The sequence below is a fragment of the Peromyscus californicus genome, unplaced genomic scaffold (genome assembly GCF_007827085.1).
Source record: "Peromyscus californicus insignis strain IS unplaced genomic scaffold, ASM782708v3 Scaffold_1__1_contigs__length_55948999, whole genome shotgun sequence".
Classification (NCBI taxonomy): Eukaryota; Metazoa; Chordata; class Mammalia; order Rodentia; family Cricetidae; genus Peromyscus; species Peromyscus californicus.
Genome location: NW_026294492.1, coordinates 14,388,744 through 14,404,392, shown reverse-complemented (window position 1 = coordinate 14,404,392; position 15,649 = coordinate 14,388,744). Strand labels below are relative to the sequence as shown.

General features: G+C 41.3%; 1 protein-coding gene across 2 annotated transcripts in view; it reads left to right on the top strand.

The window, feature by feature from the left end:
* The window catches only part of Wdr35 (WD repeat domain 35), a 53,821-nt gene that overhangs the window by 18,294 nt on the left and 19,878 nt on the right, over positions 1 to 15,649 (top strand). Inside the window, exons 11-15 of one of the 2 annotated variants that reach the window (XM_052745934.1) lie at positions 3,404 to 3,436; positions 3,789 to 3,849; positions 12,545 to 12,689; positions 14,237 to 14,306; positions 15,517 to 15,570. In XM_052745934.1, the coding sequence (XP_052601894.1) occupies positions 3,404 to 3,436; positions 3,789 to 3,849; positions 12,545 to 12,689; positions 14,237 to 14,306; positions 15,517 to 15,570 (363 nt within the window). The remainder of the gene's footprint in view (positions 1 to 3,403; positions 3,437 to 3,788; positions 3,850 to 12,544; positions 12,690 to 14,236; positions 14,307 to 15,516; positions 15,571 to 15,649) is intronic. The other variant, XM_052745935.1, reaches the window with a different exon arrangement.

The following is a 15,649-nucleotide window of genomic DNA, read 5'->3' as shown; positions in this document are numbered from 1 at the left end:
AAACAAACAAGAATTTCTGTGCTGAAGGCCTCAGAGTGGCTGATGGGGACAGACTCTGCTGCAAATCAGAAGGTGTTAGCATTGACCTCCAAGCACTGCCCTCCCGGTCCCACCGTGCTCTCCTGCTTGGTTCTCAGAACACAGGCAGCCAAGCTTCCAGATTTGAGGTTACAGGCTGGGAGAGTCTTTCCTGGGCAGCCTCGTTAGCTCAGGAGAAAGGACCACATACAGATTAAGAATCTCTTAAAACAGACCTGCCCAGTCACCTCACAGTAACGTCATGGTCAGTGAGGCTCACTGATGGTGAAGTGGGTACCACATAGACTTTTAGCATCCTACTCCTAAATAGAGCAGATGGAAAGGCAGCACAGACATTTAGGGGATGTCCAAGGTAGCAAAAGATGCTAAATATAAACTCAAGCAGAGAAGAACTTGGGGGAAGCAAAAACTAGGAGGGATATAGTTCACGTCTTTTTTTTTTTTTTTGTGAGACAGGATCTCTCTGTGTATCCCTGACTGTCCCAGAACTCACTATGCAGACCAGGCTGGCTTTGAGCTCACAGAGATCCTCCTGCTTCTGTTTCCTGATTGCTGGGATTAAAGGCACATGCCACCTTGCCCAGCTGTCATTTAATCTATCTATCTATCTATCTGTCTGTCTGTCTATCTTATCTATCTATCCATATGTGTGTCTGCTTGTCTGTGCAGCACATGAGTGCAGGTGCCTGCAGAATCCAGAAGAGTTGTCTGAACCCCTGGAACTGGAGTTATGGATGGGTGCTGGGAACTGAACCCTGGTCCTCTGCAAGAGCAATAAGTGCTCTAAACCATCTAGCCATCGCTCTGGCCCAGGGAGAACAATTCAAAGGCACCGTTGTCTCATAAGAACAGTCATTGGTATCCTTACACAGTTCAGAGACTTCCTCCCATCAAACAAGAAAAGAATATCACAGAGAAGGAGAGATATGGAAATTACAAAGATGATAATCCCATTAAAAAGTTTGCCCAGAAGGTTGGACAATATAATGAAGGAAATACTAAAGAAGCAAGCAGACAAGGAAATGGAAAATAGTGAGAATGTCATGAGGGTTTAACATTCAAATAATAGTACTAAAAAGAGTGAATGGGCAAAATGGTGGACGGGGCCTGGGGGATGGCCCTGTGGGTAAAGCCTTGCTATGCAAGTGTGAGGGCTGGAGATTGGATCCCTGACACCCACTGGGAGGCATGGTCGTGTACCTGCAGTCCCCTCACTGGGGAGGCTGAGACAGGAAGTCCCTGGGGCAAGTTGACTGCCTCGATTAGCCAAATCAGTCAGTCTTGGGTTCAGCAAGAGATCCTGCCCCGGTAAATAAAGTGCAGCATGATGAGGAAGTCAACCTTTGCCCTCCACATGTGTGTGCACAAACATGTACTCCCACATGTGAGCACACATGCATATACGCACCCCAAATGGAGGAGAATAAAAAAAGCAAAATTTCCTTGATGTTTTCCCTTAGAAGTAACGTGGTTCAGTGACTGAAAATGTTTCCACATCAAAGCCTGTCATTGTGAGTTTCGGAACACTAGCGATTAAACTGATACAGCACAACACAACACAACATAACACAACACAACACAACACAACATATCCATAAAACAGCACCCCGCCCCACCCCCAATCCTATCGCTTTCCCAGAGAAAAGCAGATTTCACAAGATGAAAAGTCAGCCTGGCATTCAGCTAGTTAACAGCAAAGCTTGGGAGAATTGCCCTCAGAATTCTGAGGGAAAGTGATTACCTGTGTAGGATTTCTCAGCATAAGCAAACTACTAATGTGAGAGTGGATGCTGACGTTTTTTAGATATGCAAGGTCACCAAAATTTTTCCTCCCAAACTTATCTGTCTTAGGGAGTTATTTCAGGGTGAAGACATTAAAATGAGGAATAAATCAAGAAAGAGGAGAAAACCCAGAAGCCCCAGCTCCCATGGTGAAGGGTGTCCCAGCTGACTACTGAGTGGCATACCCAGGGACTCCAGGGAGAGGGCAGGCTCTGAGGGAAGTCAGGTGGATCAGCCACTACGGTGCCTCGTGCCAGATCCCTTGAGAGACGATGTGCTTAACTGGGTCATAACTGGAGATTCAAGTTATCAATAAACACATAGAAAGCTGAGCATAGAGAGAAAAACCAAACATAACCTCCAAACCTGTTTATCTTAACAAGGACAGTGAAGTATGCCTATAGGGAAGTCAAGGGTGGTGGAGGGATCAGCTGGGAGAGAGAGCCTTTGTGTGATCGCTGAGCTTCGCACTTCGGAAACTCCTACCCCAAATAGTCAGTCTTGAATTCCGATCTGAAATCTGAAAAAGTTCTGTTCAAAGTAGAAAGCTGTGGTCGTTGACGTGTGGGGCAAGGGAATGGGAAAGTGGACAGAGAGCTAAATGTGTTTGGTTCACATTGGGAAAACAATAAATAATGCTCGAGTGAGATGAAACAAGGCAAGAGGGAGCATTGGGAACATCATACCTACAAGCTGTGCGTTGTGGCTCCGACCTGTAATTCTAGTGTAGGAGGCTGTGGCAGCTTCGGCAGAAGCTTGCCGGGGGTTCAAGGCCAGCATGAGTTACAATGTGAAATCTTGGCTCAGAAAACCCCCAAAGGAAGAACCAGTCAACAGCCAACAAACAAATTCTGCTGCTCAGAGCTGTGCCATAAGTAGGACACATTAGAGCAGTGGTTCGTGACCCCTTCGGGGCCACACATCAGCAGTCCTGCATATCAGGTATTTACGGTGTGGTCCATCCCAGGAGCGAAACGGCAGCTATGGAGTAGCAATGAAAATCTTTTTATGGTTGGGGTCAGCACAACATGAGGAACTGTGTTAAAGGGTCACAGTGTTAGGAAGGTTGGGAGCCACTGCTCTAGAGGGAGTAGGAAGCAGGGAGATGGATTATTAAGGATTATTAAGTTAAGGACTCCTGTGGATTATTGGATTCTGAAAACGTTCAAACCGGCACGATTGCTAAACAGGACTAGTTAGAGCACATTTTTGTGTTATGCTGAGGCAACAGACTAGCCTATCTTGAGTAGTAGAAGGGTAAGATTTTAATCTATTATCACTTAGGTTATGTTTGTAAAATGAAACGAGTTTTGAGACATTGATAGAAAAATATATAAACAACAGAGAACTGATATGAAATTATTGAGTTGGCTAGGAAAACACTTGAGTAGAACAGTATTGTTAGTATATGATGTGGTGGCTAACAGTTAAGATGGAATTACCAACTTAGAACAGCATGATATAAAATGTACATCGTGTTTCTCCTAATGTCCGTCATGATGATTGTTGGGATAGAAGCCGTTGTTCCTGAATTAATTTTTTTTTTTTGAATTTTTCATACTATTCATGTATTGCTTCCAAGGAGGAGAATGAAATGGAGACGTTTGGTGCAACGGTAACACATTACTTGAGCTTCTGTGTGGCTGGATAGATGGTGAGGGTGAGGATGAGTTGTGCTGCTGTGGTACCAGGAAGTTTAGACGTGTAAATGTTGGGAGCAGCTTGTCCACTTGTGTGTCTTAAGTGTTCTCCTAAAATGTGGTGCTCCCTTACAGTGAGAAGTCAGCCCTTTTAATAGTCAGTGCTGTAGATGGTCTTTTTTTTTTGGTCTGCTCTTCTTTGTACAGTTTTATCAATTATTTCTCAGTTAGTGATACTTGAACAAGATAAGCATGCTCTATAAAGCGTATGTCCTTTATTCATTGCAAGCAAGGATTCTGATCTTCTTTTTCCTTATTTGTTCACAGTTTGTGTTAGTTCTTTGCAATTCTATTGGCACACCCTTGGACCCTAAATACATTGACCTTGGTAAGTAAATGTTACTATTTACTTCCTTTCTGATCAGGTTTTGTTTGTAACACTAATTTAAAAAATCCTCCAGGGCTGGAGGTGTGACTCCTTGTGTCGGAGTGCTTGCCGTTAAAGCAGAAAGGCCTGAGTTCAAATCCCTGACCACCCCCACAAAATCTGGGCATGACCACACATGCTTGTAATCCCAGCACTGGGGGGTTAAGATAGGTGGATCCCAGGAACTCACCAGCCAGACAGCCTAGCTCCAACAGCGTCCAGTTCAGTGAAAGGCCCTGTCTCAAAAGATAAGGTGGATAATAATAGAGAGAAACACCCCACATCCTTCTTTGTCCTCTGTATGAACACACAGGAGTGTGCACACCTACACACAAATGTGTGCACGGATCACATACCTTCCTACTCATACTAGTGGTATTAATTAGAATGATATTCTCTAAAATAATAATGATCATGTCTCTGGTTGCCATGAGCAGTACTAGTAGATACCTGTTCTCACGGCAGATTTATCAGGCTTCCCTTCACTCTGAAAGTGTGATGGTTAATACAATAACTTGTAGGGCTCTTTTGTCTAAAGTCCATAGAAATTCCATAATTGCTGTCATTTGTCTACAAGGGAAATATAATTGTATAGGAATTGGTGTGCAATGCAAGATTAGTATGTAATAAACAGAGTTATAGAAAGAATTTTGCTCTTAAACCACTTTTATTATTAATAAACTGCTTGTAAATACTTCTCTGCCATAAAAACACTTTAGCTGCTTATAAAGTAGGCTTGATTTTTCCAGAGCTTTCTAATGAAACCAGTCTATTGCTAGAGAAAGTCTTAAAAATTCCCTATTTCTTTCTTTTTTTTTTTTTTTTTTTGTAAAATGTACTGTCACATATTGGAAATGGTGTGACAAAAATAATTCAGTCCAAAAAATTGAAAATCCATTGAATTATTTTTTGACCCCGAGAACTAGTCAGTTATTTTCAGATTAGATATTGAGTCTTCAAAGGCATGTTAGTGGGCTGGAGAGATAGCTGAGTGGTTAAAAGCACTCGTGTCTCTTGCAGAGGGCTTTGGTTAGATTCCTAGCACTCACAGGATGGTTCACAACCATCTGTAACTCCAGTTCTAGGAATCCAGTGCCCTCTTCTGACTTTCCTGGACGCCAGGCATGAATGTGGTGTACATATGCATATATATATGCAGGTGAAACATTCATACACATAAAATAAGATGAAAAATTCTAAAAAAAATCTCTGGACAGTAGTGGCACATGCCTTTATTCCCAGCCAGCCTGATCTACAAAGCAAGTTCTGGGATAGCCAGAGCTGTTACACAGAGAAACACTGTCTTGAAAAACAAAAATAAAACAAGACAAAACTTGTGTTTATTTCTCCTAAATGTTTGCATTTTGCTGCGGTCTTTGGTAAGACAAGCAAATGTGAAAGATGAGTATTGGCCCCGTGCTTAGGTTTTGGTAACTCACTGTGGTATAATGGAACATTTAACATGTTGTCCACATGCATTGTTGCATAGGTATGTTTATGTACATGTATGCATATTTATATGTATACATGTGTTAAGTTCCCTGTTAATAAAAGGCATAGCTTGTAATTATTAAAGACTTGTTATGTGAATATGTTTGTTATTAAAAGAAGTATTATATTCTTGTGTGTGTGTGTGTGTGTGTGTGTGTGTGTGTGTGTGTACATGTGCCATGGCATGCATCTAGAGGCCAGAGGACAACTTTTAGGAGTCATTCTCTCCTCCCACTGTGTGGGTCTTGGGGACCGAACTCAGTTCGTTAGGCTCAATAGCAAGACTCCCTACCCACTGAGCCATCTCCCTGTCTCAAAGTACTATGTCTTTGAGGTGTGAAGTCTGCTAACCTTGAGATTGTATTTTTTTCTTTTTCTTTCTTTTTTTTTTTTTTTTTTTGGTTTTTCAAGACAGGGTTTCTCTGTGTAGCTTGGCACCTTTCCTGGAACTCACTTGGTAGTCCTGGCTGGCCTCGAACTCACAGAGATCCGCCTGGCTCTGCCTCCTGAGTGCTGGGATTAAAGGCGTGCGCCACCACCGCCCAGCTTGTATTTTTTTTTCAATATTAAAAGTTTTAATGCAGAATCATTTGTTATAGAGTTAAACTCATAGTAATTTTTATGCCAGGTAGACTGTTTTAAAAACAAAACTAAGTGTAAATCCTTCCTCTTCATAAAATGGTAAGTATTCGAGAACTTTTTGGCTTATAGCCTCACTGGATGAAACTTGAACCAACAGTTCGTTCATTGGCCCCCAGCAAACAGCTGCAAAGACTCACCATTTTGTTTCATATATACCCTACACAATTCCCTTTGAAAGTCTCTACGAAGTTTCCATGAAGGTAGAGAACCGAAACAAACACTAACAGTGTCATGTGACAGATACTCACCTACAGAAACTTGACGTTAGGAAGTCTGGTTGGCAGAGTTCTTGTGCGCTCACTCAGTATGAGGAGTGCAGGTGCCCTCACTGGGTGCTCCCCCATGGAGCTCTCACAACCGCTTTTGTGTACTTCTTCCAAAGCGCTGCCCACCCTGCCCTGGGCTCGCTTTCCCTGTCTGAAGATCTGTGTCTAGTTAGTTTCCAGAGCCCCAGTCCCTAACGGTGTGCTTGCCCTGACAAATGTTTGTGGAGAGTGTTCGTGTCATATGAATCGAAAGGATTATTTAGCAAACCTCCAAAAATATTCTGTTTCAGACACTGTAATAGTCTCTGGGGAAAATGACTATAGAAAATATGACTTCCCTTATGGGCTATGTAAATACAAAAGGTTTGGTTAATTAGTTGAGCAATAATTGACTGCTTCTGTGCTGTGTGCCATGCGCCAGGTCTTGTGCTGGTGACTGGGATAAGTGGATGTTGGTGTGGAAGGATGTCTTTTAAGAAATACCTGTAAGTACCAGGTGTGGTGACGCACGCACTTGGGAGGCAGAGGCGGGTGGGTCTCTTTGAGTTTGAGGCCAGCCTGGTCTATGGAGTGAGTTCCAGGGCAGCCAGGGCTACACAGAGAAACCCTGTCTTGAAAAACCAGAAGGAGGTGAGGTGAGGTGAGGGGAAGGGAGAGGAGAGAAGGGAGGGAGGGAGGGAGGGAGGGAAGGAGGGAGGGAGGGAGAGAGAGGGGAGAGGGGAGGGGAGGGGAGGGGAGAGAGAGAGAGAGAAAAGAGAGAAAAGGAGATACCTGTAAGCATGTCTTCAAGTGGCATTTTACGGAGAGAGGATAGCATTGAGCGAAGGATGGAGACACAGAGTGAATGGAGAGGAGCAGCCTGTCTGGGGGCGGTCATTTTGGTAGGTTTCTAATGATGGTTTTCATGTATTCCAGAGAAAGTGAATTTGCTGACAACGTTTCAGTTTCCCAGCTCTTTAAAGTGCTAAGGAATGAGTAAGTGGCAAAGTGGGGAGCAATTTTAGATGCAGGAATTTATTCAGCCCTCAGCATTAAAATATTACAAGCAGGGTTTTCTTATATGTGAATTCCTAGATAGCTTTAAATTATGTTACATCCTGGCTTGGCTAATAATGACTGCCTATTAGTGTTAACGGCTCAGCTGACGGAAGCATAACTCCTTAAAATTTTCCCTCAGTAACCTTTTACATATTTTGACATGTGTTGCATGTGTATGTGGGTGTTGTATATGTGCCTGTGTATATGCATGTTCACGCGTGTTGGCACACATGTGTATGTGCATGTTGAAGTTTGAAGTTAAAGTTGGGAGTCTTCCTTGATATAGCTCTACTTTTATTTATTGAGGCCGAGCCTCTTGCTAAGCGTGGAGTTTGCCAATATTGACTAGTCTAGCCAGCAGCTTGCTCCAGGGACCCCATCTTCACCTCCTGAATTCTGGGACTGCAGGTGGCTGGCATGTCTGCCTGTCTTTTGTTAACGTGTGTCCTGGGGATATAGACTCAGTTCCTCATGCTCATGTGGGCACTTAGCTTGTTGAACCATCTCTCTAGCACTGATAGTTTGAATTGTTTTCATCCTTAAATCCGCTTAAAAGGGGACTGAGTGTTTTTAGATGGACTGTGTCCCCCCACCCCTAAAAATTCTATCTCTTAAAGATCTTTGGGGCTGGAGAGATGGTTCAGCAGTTAAAAACGCCGGATACTTTTCTAGAGGACTTGGGCTTAGTTCCCATCACCTACACGGTAGCTCATAACCATCTGTAATACCAGTTCCAGGGGCTCTTACGCCCTCTTTTGGCCTCCAGGGGCACCAGGCAGGTAAGTGGTGCACAGACTTACATGCAGGCAAAACACCCAGCCACATAAAACAAAAATAAATAGATCTTTAACAAAGTTGGCCCTCGTTTTCTTCTTAATATGTTTTAATTAACTCCTTGAGAATTTCATACAATGTGTTTTGATCCCATTTAGCTTCCCGCCTTGCCCTAATGACTGCTGGGTGTGCCTCCTCGCTCTCACGTCCTCCCGTCTTTACGCCCTCTTCTGTCGTTCGTTTGTTTTGTTTTTTAATAACCCACTAAGTCTAACTTGTGCTGTCCATATCCTCATTGGTGTGAAGCTGTCCACTGTAGTGGAGCTGACCTACCATATTCTTTAAGACAACTGACTCTCCTTCCCACGGAAGCCGGCAGCTTCCAATAGCCTCTCCCGCTCCGTGCCAGGTGTTAACTGGCTTGATCTTGAGCAGCTCTTGTGCAGGCAGCCACACCAGCTGTGAGTTCACGAGTGCAGTGGGCCTGTCATGTCCAGAAGACACCTTTTTACTTTGGTCCTCTTCTGACCTCTGACTCTTACAGCCTTTCTGCCTCTTCCCCGATGGTCCCTGAACATCAGCACTGGGATGATATTGATGTCCCGTTTATGGCTGGGGTTGGGGATCGTATTGATGTCCCAGTTGTGGCCGAGCACTCCCATGGACATATTCTCTGTACTTTGGTCAGTTGTGAATTTCTGTCCACTGCACAAAGAAACTTCTCTGATGAAGACTGAGGACTGTTCTAGTTTTTAAGTATGAAGATATGTGTCCTATGGGTATGAATTTAGAGGGCAATTTGATACTAGTCCATTTAGCAGGATAATAGCATTAGGTCTATCCCTAGGCTGCAAACCTCCCTAACCAGATTTGTAGTACCAGGCATGCTTTTCCTCCTGTGGATCAGGCATTAAATCCAATCAGGAAGCGGTTTGTTGGTAAACATCTGTGTCACCATTATGTCCCAGGCATATTTTGCATGCCCGTCATTATTGTAGTTCATAGGACTCCCAGCTGGGTGAGACTGTTGATATCACCATTATGTCCCAGGCATATCTTGCATGCCCGTCATTATTGTAGTTCATAGGGCTCCCAGCTGGGTGGGACTGTTGATGACTGTCTATCCGAAGTCTCTGCAGCACCTTCCAGTCCTAGGAAAGCTTGCAAGAGTGATGGAGCTTCTTGGTCAGTACCAATTGATTTCTCCCATGACCTCTGACCAAACTCTGTGATGCCTTTAGTAATATCCAATTGTGATGGGCAACCTCATCTTCGTTTTTCTTATAAACTTAGTTGGGGTTTAATTAATCTTTTAATAAAAATCTATTAGAATTTACATAGATGGCATTGTGTTCCCTTGTGAATTTACCGAAATTTCTACTATATTAATCGAAAATATGTTTCACATGTAGTTACATTTGTTCTGAGTAATGACTGGAGTACTTGGTTTTATTATAAAAATCCATGTAGAAAATAAAAATAAGAAACAAAGATAGCTACCATGCCTAATGTGTCATAATGTATATTGCGGGGCATTCTGCTTCAGCGATTAAGAACACAGATTCAGGAGCAGTAGAGTACCTGGGTCTGTGTTCCACTTGCCCACTTCCCAGCTATATAACACAGGCAAGTTATGACTCTCTCATACCTCAGTTTCTTATCTGCTAAATAATGATAACAATATTGGCCTTATACAGTGGTTGTGAGTTAGTACATATTGTGTATTTAGAAGAGCACCTGACATGTACTTAAAATTACTAAGTGTAAGCTTGGTGGTGGTGGCAATTAATCCCAGCTCTCGGGAGGCAGAGGCAGATAGATCTCTGAGTTCGAGGCCAGCCTGGTTTACAGAGTGAATTCCAGGACAGCCAGGGCTACACAGAGAAACCCTGTCTAGAAAAAAACAAACCAAACCAAATCAAAAATTATTAAGTGTTTACTCTATTCCTGGCACTGTGTTATGCTTTAGTTTCTTTTAATCCTTAAAACAGCTATATAGGGCTGATATTGTTATCTTCAACTGGAACAAGAAAGCTGAGGCTTGGAAAGAGGAAATAATTTATAACATTAATAGTTACAAAGTGTTTGCAATTTTAATCCAAGGAGCCTGACTTGTCCTTTGAACCAGTAACATTTTAATTTTGAGTTAATCGGGATAGCAATAAATTCTTATTTATGAAGTACCAAGAATAAACAACACGGGCCAGGGGGAGGGAAGTGTGACCAGAATAAATTGTATGGAAAAAAAAGAATAAAAAACATGAATGCAACTTATAACTGTAATTAAACCTTGGTTGAGAAAATGCTTTTATATGCTTAGGAAAATTTATTTATTTTTTTTAAACCAGGAAGCAGTAAAGGTTTGTGAACCTCGAATCAGTAAGAGCATAGTCATTACCAGAATTGAAATATGCATGGTGGATTTTACCATATTTATTAAAATTTAGTAAAAGGAGTCAGTGAGAACACAGCCTGGCTGGCTTTAGCACCCACTGGAGGCTCAGCTGCTCTCACCAGGCCTTAGTTTTGTGCAAGGCAGTGAAGGCTCTGTGCTCCCTCTAGGGGTCATTAATAATACATGTTTTGTTTTGAATAGAAAAGCCTTTATGGCTGGAATTTAAAGAAAAATCGGACTCACTTATATTGAAATACTCAGTCTATAAAAAATCTTGAGTTTAAAGTCTCAAGCTGTCAACCCACTCAGTTAACACCGCACTGCCAGCCCAGTTTCTCGACTTCAGTTTCTAAGCGTCCTGCTGCCCAAAGTGCCCTTGTTCGGGCTGTGGCGAAAGTTCCGTTAGCAGCTGCTCTTGCTGACGTTGCTCTTTTATTGCTTTGCCTTATGAATAGAAAAAGGTCACACTGTTTTGGCTATTCATGAGTTTAGAAAACAAGGAGTAATACCCCTTTATGAAGGAGTACTTTTGCTTTTATATATTTTGTTTGAAATTGTATATTTCATTTTATATTATTTAGTATTTTGTGACTTTAGATGATGATTTCACTGCTTAGCTCCTGGTTTTAAATCCACAGTTGGAACTGATGAGACGCTCTGCTTCAGAAAAGCACACCGGATAGGTGTTCTGTTAGATGCTGTTTAAGGAATGGGCAAATGAAAAGAAGTATTTACCTAGAAGCAAGGGACTCAGGAGAATACAAGACAAATGGGGTCAAGAAAAAGGAGTAATATTTAAACCAAGATGTAATTGGTAGTGTGTGTGTGTGTGTGTGTGTGTGTGTGTGTGTGTGTGACTGGGTTTTAATTATCTGTTCATCAGATGGATATCTGAGTTGTTTCTACCTGTTGGCTATTATGAAGAATGCTGTTTTGAACATTCAAGTGTAAATTGGTGTGTATGTGTGTTTTAGTTTCTCTTGGGCCTATACCTAGGAGTAGAACTGCTAGGTAATGTGAAAGTCTTTATTTAACATTTCGAGGAACTTCGAAATGCTTTTCAGAGTATTTTATATTGTCATTTTCTCTCCATTACCTTATCAATTCTTGTTATCTGACTTTTTAAAAGTCTATCTATCCTAGTGAGGATCACATGATATGAAGTAGTAGTTTTGATTTTCAGTTTTTTGATGGTTAATGATGTTGGTCATCTTTTAATGGTTATTTGTGTATCTTATTGGAAAAATGTTTACTTAGATTCTTTGTCATTTTTTTTTAGTTTTTCTTTTATTAAATGTGTTTTTTGAACAATTTCATATGTATGTATATAAGCATTAGTTCATTATCACATATATGATTTATAAATTTTTTTAACCTTTTCTTGATATCACATGAAACACACATGTCTTTAATTTTCATGCTGTCTAATTCACTGGTTTTTGTTACATATTTTTGGTGTGACACCTAAGGCACCAACGATTGCCTATCTCTGGCTCACAAAGTTTTGCTCCTGGGACTGGAGAGATGTCTCAGTGGTTAAGAGCACTGGCTGCTCTTCCAGAGGACCCAGGTTTAATTCCCAGCACCCACATGGCAGCTCACAACTGTCTGTAACTCTGGAATATCTGACACCCTCACACAGACATACATGCAGGAGAAATACCAATGCATATGAAATAAAAAATAAATAAATCATTAAAAATTTGCCCCCTTTTTACTTTTGTGATACTGTGGATTGAATCTGTGGCTTCTCACGTGCTAAGGAAGTGCTCTTCCATCGACCTACAGCAACAGCTCATACTCCTAAGTATTCTCTAAAAGGTTTGGAGGTTTTAGCTCTTGGTCCATTAGATAGTAGATCCATTTTACTTAATACTTTTGTATGATCCTAATAACTTCAGATTCTTCTCTGAATTGAGAGACTGTGTGCATGTTTCGAGACTGTGGGTTTACTATTTCTGAAATGAGGAGCTGGACTCGGGGGTGTTGAAGTGCTTTGAAGCACATTCTGCGTAACCATAGCCTAATGGTCTTCACATTCTTTGAATAGTACCACTCTTTGTTGCAATGACCAAAACCCACGTGATAGCAGCTTCCAAAGAAGCGTTTTATACCTGGCAGTATCGTGTGGCGAAGAAGCTCACAGCGTTGGAGATTAATCAGATCACACGGTCACGAAAAGAAGGGAGAGAAAGGTATGTCTCTTGATACGTATTTTTAGTGACTCAACCATACCACATCGAAGCCATAGGATAATAACATAGGTAATTATCCGTTGCTGTTCTTGAGAATACATGTTGCCTTGATTAATAGAAACATTTTTAATAAATTTGAGTATCTTTTAAATGGATCTGTTTAAATTTACTGAAGTAAAAGAAAGTTGGCATGGTGTAAACAAAACAAAACAAAACACCCTTATTGGTAAAGGCTGGAAATCTGTGGGATATTTTTGGTCAGGAAATGGCTATGTGACCCATTCCACATATTAAATTGAAATTAGTTATTCAGCTAAGATCCGAGTGTCTAACTGAAGCTTCATTCCCATAGGTTAGTGGTATGGGTCTTTCTGGGAGGTGATCCTAGTATTAGTCACCAGGGGAGATGCAGGTCCTCAGACACAGGTATGGAGGGGGGCTTTAGGTGGCTTCTTTCTTTGGCCCTGGTTTCCAGGGAGTCTGAATTGGAGTGGTTTCTGGTAAGTTGAGGGGTGAAGAGGCCTCTGCCACACAGAGAAGTGAGGAGCCTGGACGGTGGGGTGTAACACGAATTGCTAAATGGTCTTATAATAAAAAACTCAAAGCCAGATATTGGTGTAAATGCTGAAAGATCAGAGAGACAGAGGAACAAGCCACTGCTACCTCTTACCTCTAAAACTCCTCAGCCTGAAAAGGCTTTAGCCGATCAGCCTCTAGCTGAATGAGCTTTCTCAGCCGAAAAGGCTTCTAGTTCCTGTCTCCTCAGGCCTTATGTAACTTTCTTCACACAGCCATTAAAGGCGTGTGTGCTTCCCAAGTACTGGGAATAAAGGTGTGTGCCACCACTGCCTGGCTCTGTTTCTCTCCTAGACTGAGTCAATTTCATGTAGTCCAGGGTGGCTTTGAACTCACAGAGATCCAGACAGATCTCTGCCTCATGAGGGCTAGGATTAAAGGTGTGTGCCATCACTGCCTGGCCTCTATGTTTAATCTAGTGGCTTTCCTGTCCCCTAATCTTCAGGCAAATTTTATTAGGGTACCCAATATATCACCGCAACTGGGCTCCTGTAGGAAGCTTCAGCATGAAGATGTGTAAATGTGTTTGGTAAACAAAAGAAAGTTCGTGTATTGGAAGTTATTCCTCTACAAGCCTGAAGTTGCAGCAGACAGGAGGCTGAGGCAAGAGGATTATGTGTTTGAGTCCTACCAGGGCTACATAGAGAAACTGTTTTTATAAGCGAGCAAGCAAGCAGTCACTCCTGAGTCGCCAGGCAAACTATCCCACAGCTTGACGCTCTTTGTTGGGAATGCGTAACTTGGGTGTTCACAGTGGGACTTGACTTTGCTGACAGGTCACTTATATAACCGGTAAATATTTGATGGAGAGTTTCTGCTTTTATGAGATTCAGCTGTATCAAGAACTCCTTAAACAATCAGGGTTTTTCTATTAAATAATAGTGCTCATTGTTGTCATACCATTCTTAATTACAAAGATTACGAAATAATGTAACCTCTCTTTCTTCAAAATTTTGATTTTTTTTAAACAGAATTTATCACGTTGATGATGTTCCTTCTGGATCTGTGGATGGGGTGTTTGATTATAGTAAAGCCATTCAAGTAGGTGGTTTGACTTTTATCAGTAAGTGTCAGTGTCTGTAGATAAGGAAACATTGTGATTTTATTAGAGACTTGAACAAGAATTTGTTTCTAGTACATAGGACATTTTTTTAAACAGTTCATTAAACTGCCACACCTGCTTTTTACACGATTGCTAGGGATCCAAACCCAGGTCCTACTGCTTGTGTAGTAGCATGTTACCTACTAAGGCGTCTTTGCAGCCCCAGACTCCATGACTTTGTGTTGGGCTGCATTTATAGTTATCTTGGGCCACACATGTAGGTCACAGACTGGACATGTCTGTTAGTTGTGTTGACTGTAGATGTTGTGAACTGTTACATAATTTTTTCACTGTAAAAGAAGTTTCTCCAAGCTCTTTCATTTATCTGTTCCCCAGCCTAGAGAACCATCAGTCCCTGGCAGGTCTCTAGATAAAATAGTCTGATTTCTGTACGATTGGTTTGTCAGTGATTATATATATATTTATATGTATGTATATATATATATAATATATGTATACACACACACTCACATATATATATATATATAGTGTAACCTATGGGGACTGGCTTTTCTCACTGAGCACAATACCCTTTATATAGATCCATCCAGGTGGTTGCAGAACTCTCCTATTTTACCCTTCTGGTGGCATATCATGGCCTCTCTGATCTCAGTTTATCTTTCTCTCTCTCTCTCTCTCTCTTTTTTTTTTTTTTTTTTTTTTTTTTTTTTTTTTGGTTTTTCAAGACAGGGTTTCTCTGTGTAGTTTTGATGCCTGTCCTGGAACTTGCTCTGTAGACCAGGCTGGCCTCAAACTCACAGAGATCCGCCTGGCTCTGCCTCCTAAGTGCTGAGATTAAAGGTGTGCACCACCATGCCTGGCCTCAGTTTATCTTTCATATCTAAACTTAGGCTTCTGTCTATCTAGTGTAAGTCAGACAGTTCTCTCTGTGTGCTTTTATAACCCATTTGTATCTCTTAACAGACTATAATTAGATGTATGGTTCATAGTCTTTGGAAGTTGATTTTTAAGTAATCCCTTGGGGCTCAAGATTGGCGTATCTTTAGTACTTCAGTGGTTGACACATAGTAGGTACTATAAATTTTTAAGTTAACAAATGATTTATTGTATATTTTTAGAAATTACATACTAGTTTGGACTTCTTTTGTCATTCAATAAATATTACATAAAATTATTGATTAATTTTAGGGTACGAGGGATCCAATTTGTGCCATTACTGCATCTGATAAGACATTGATTGTGGTAAGCTGAAATAAACCAATTTTATGAATAATGATTGTTTAAATTATAGAGCTAGGGTAAAGCAAGAGTTTTGGATTTA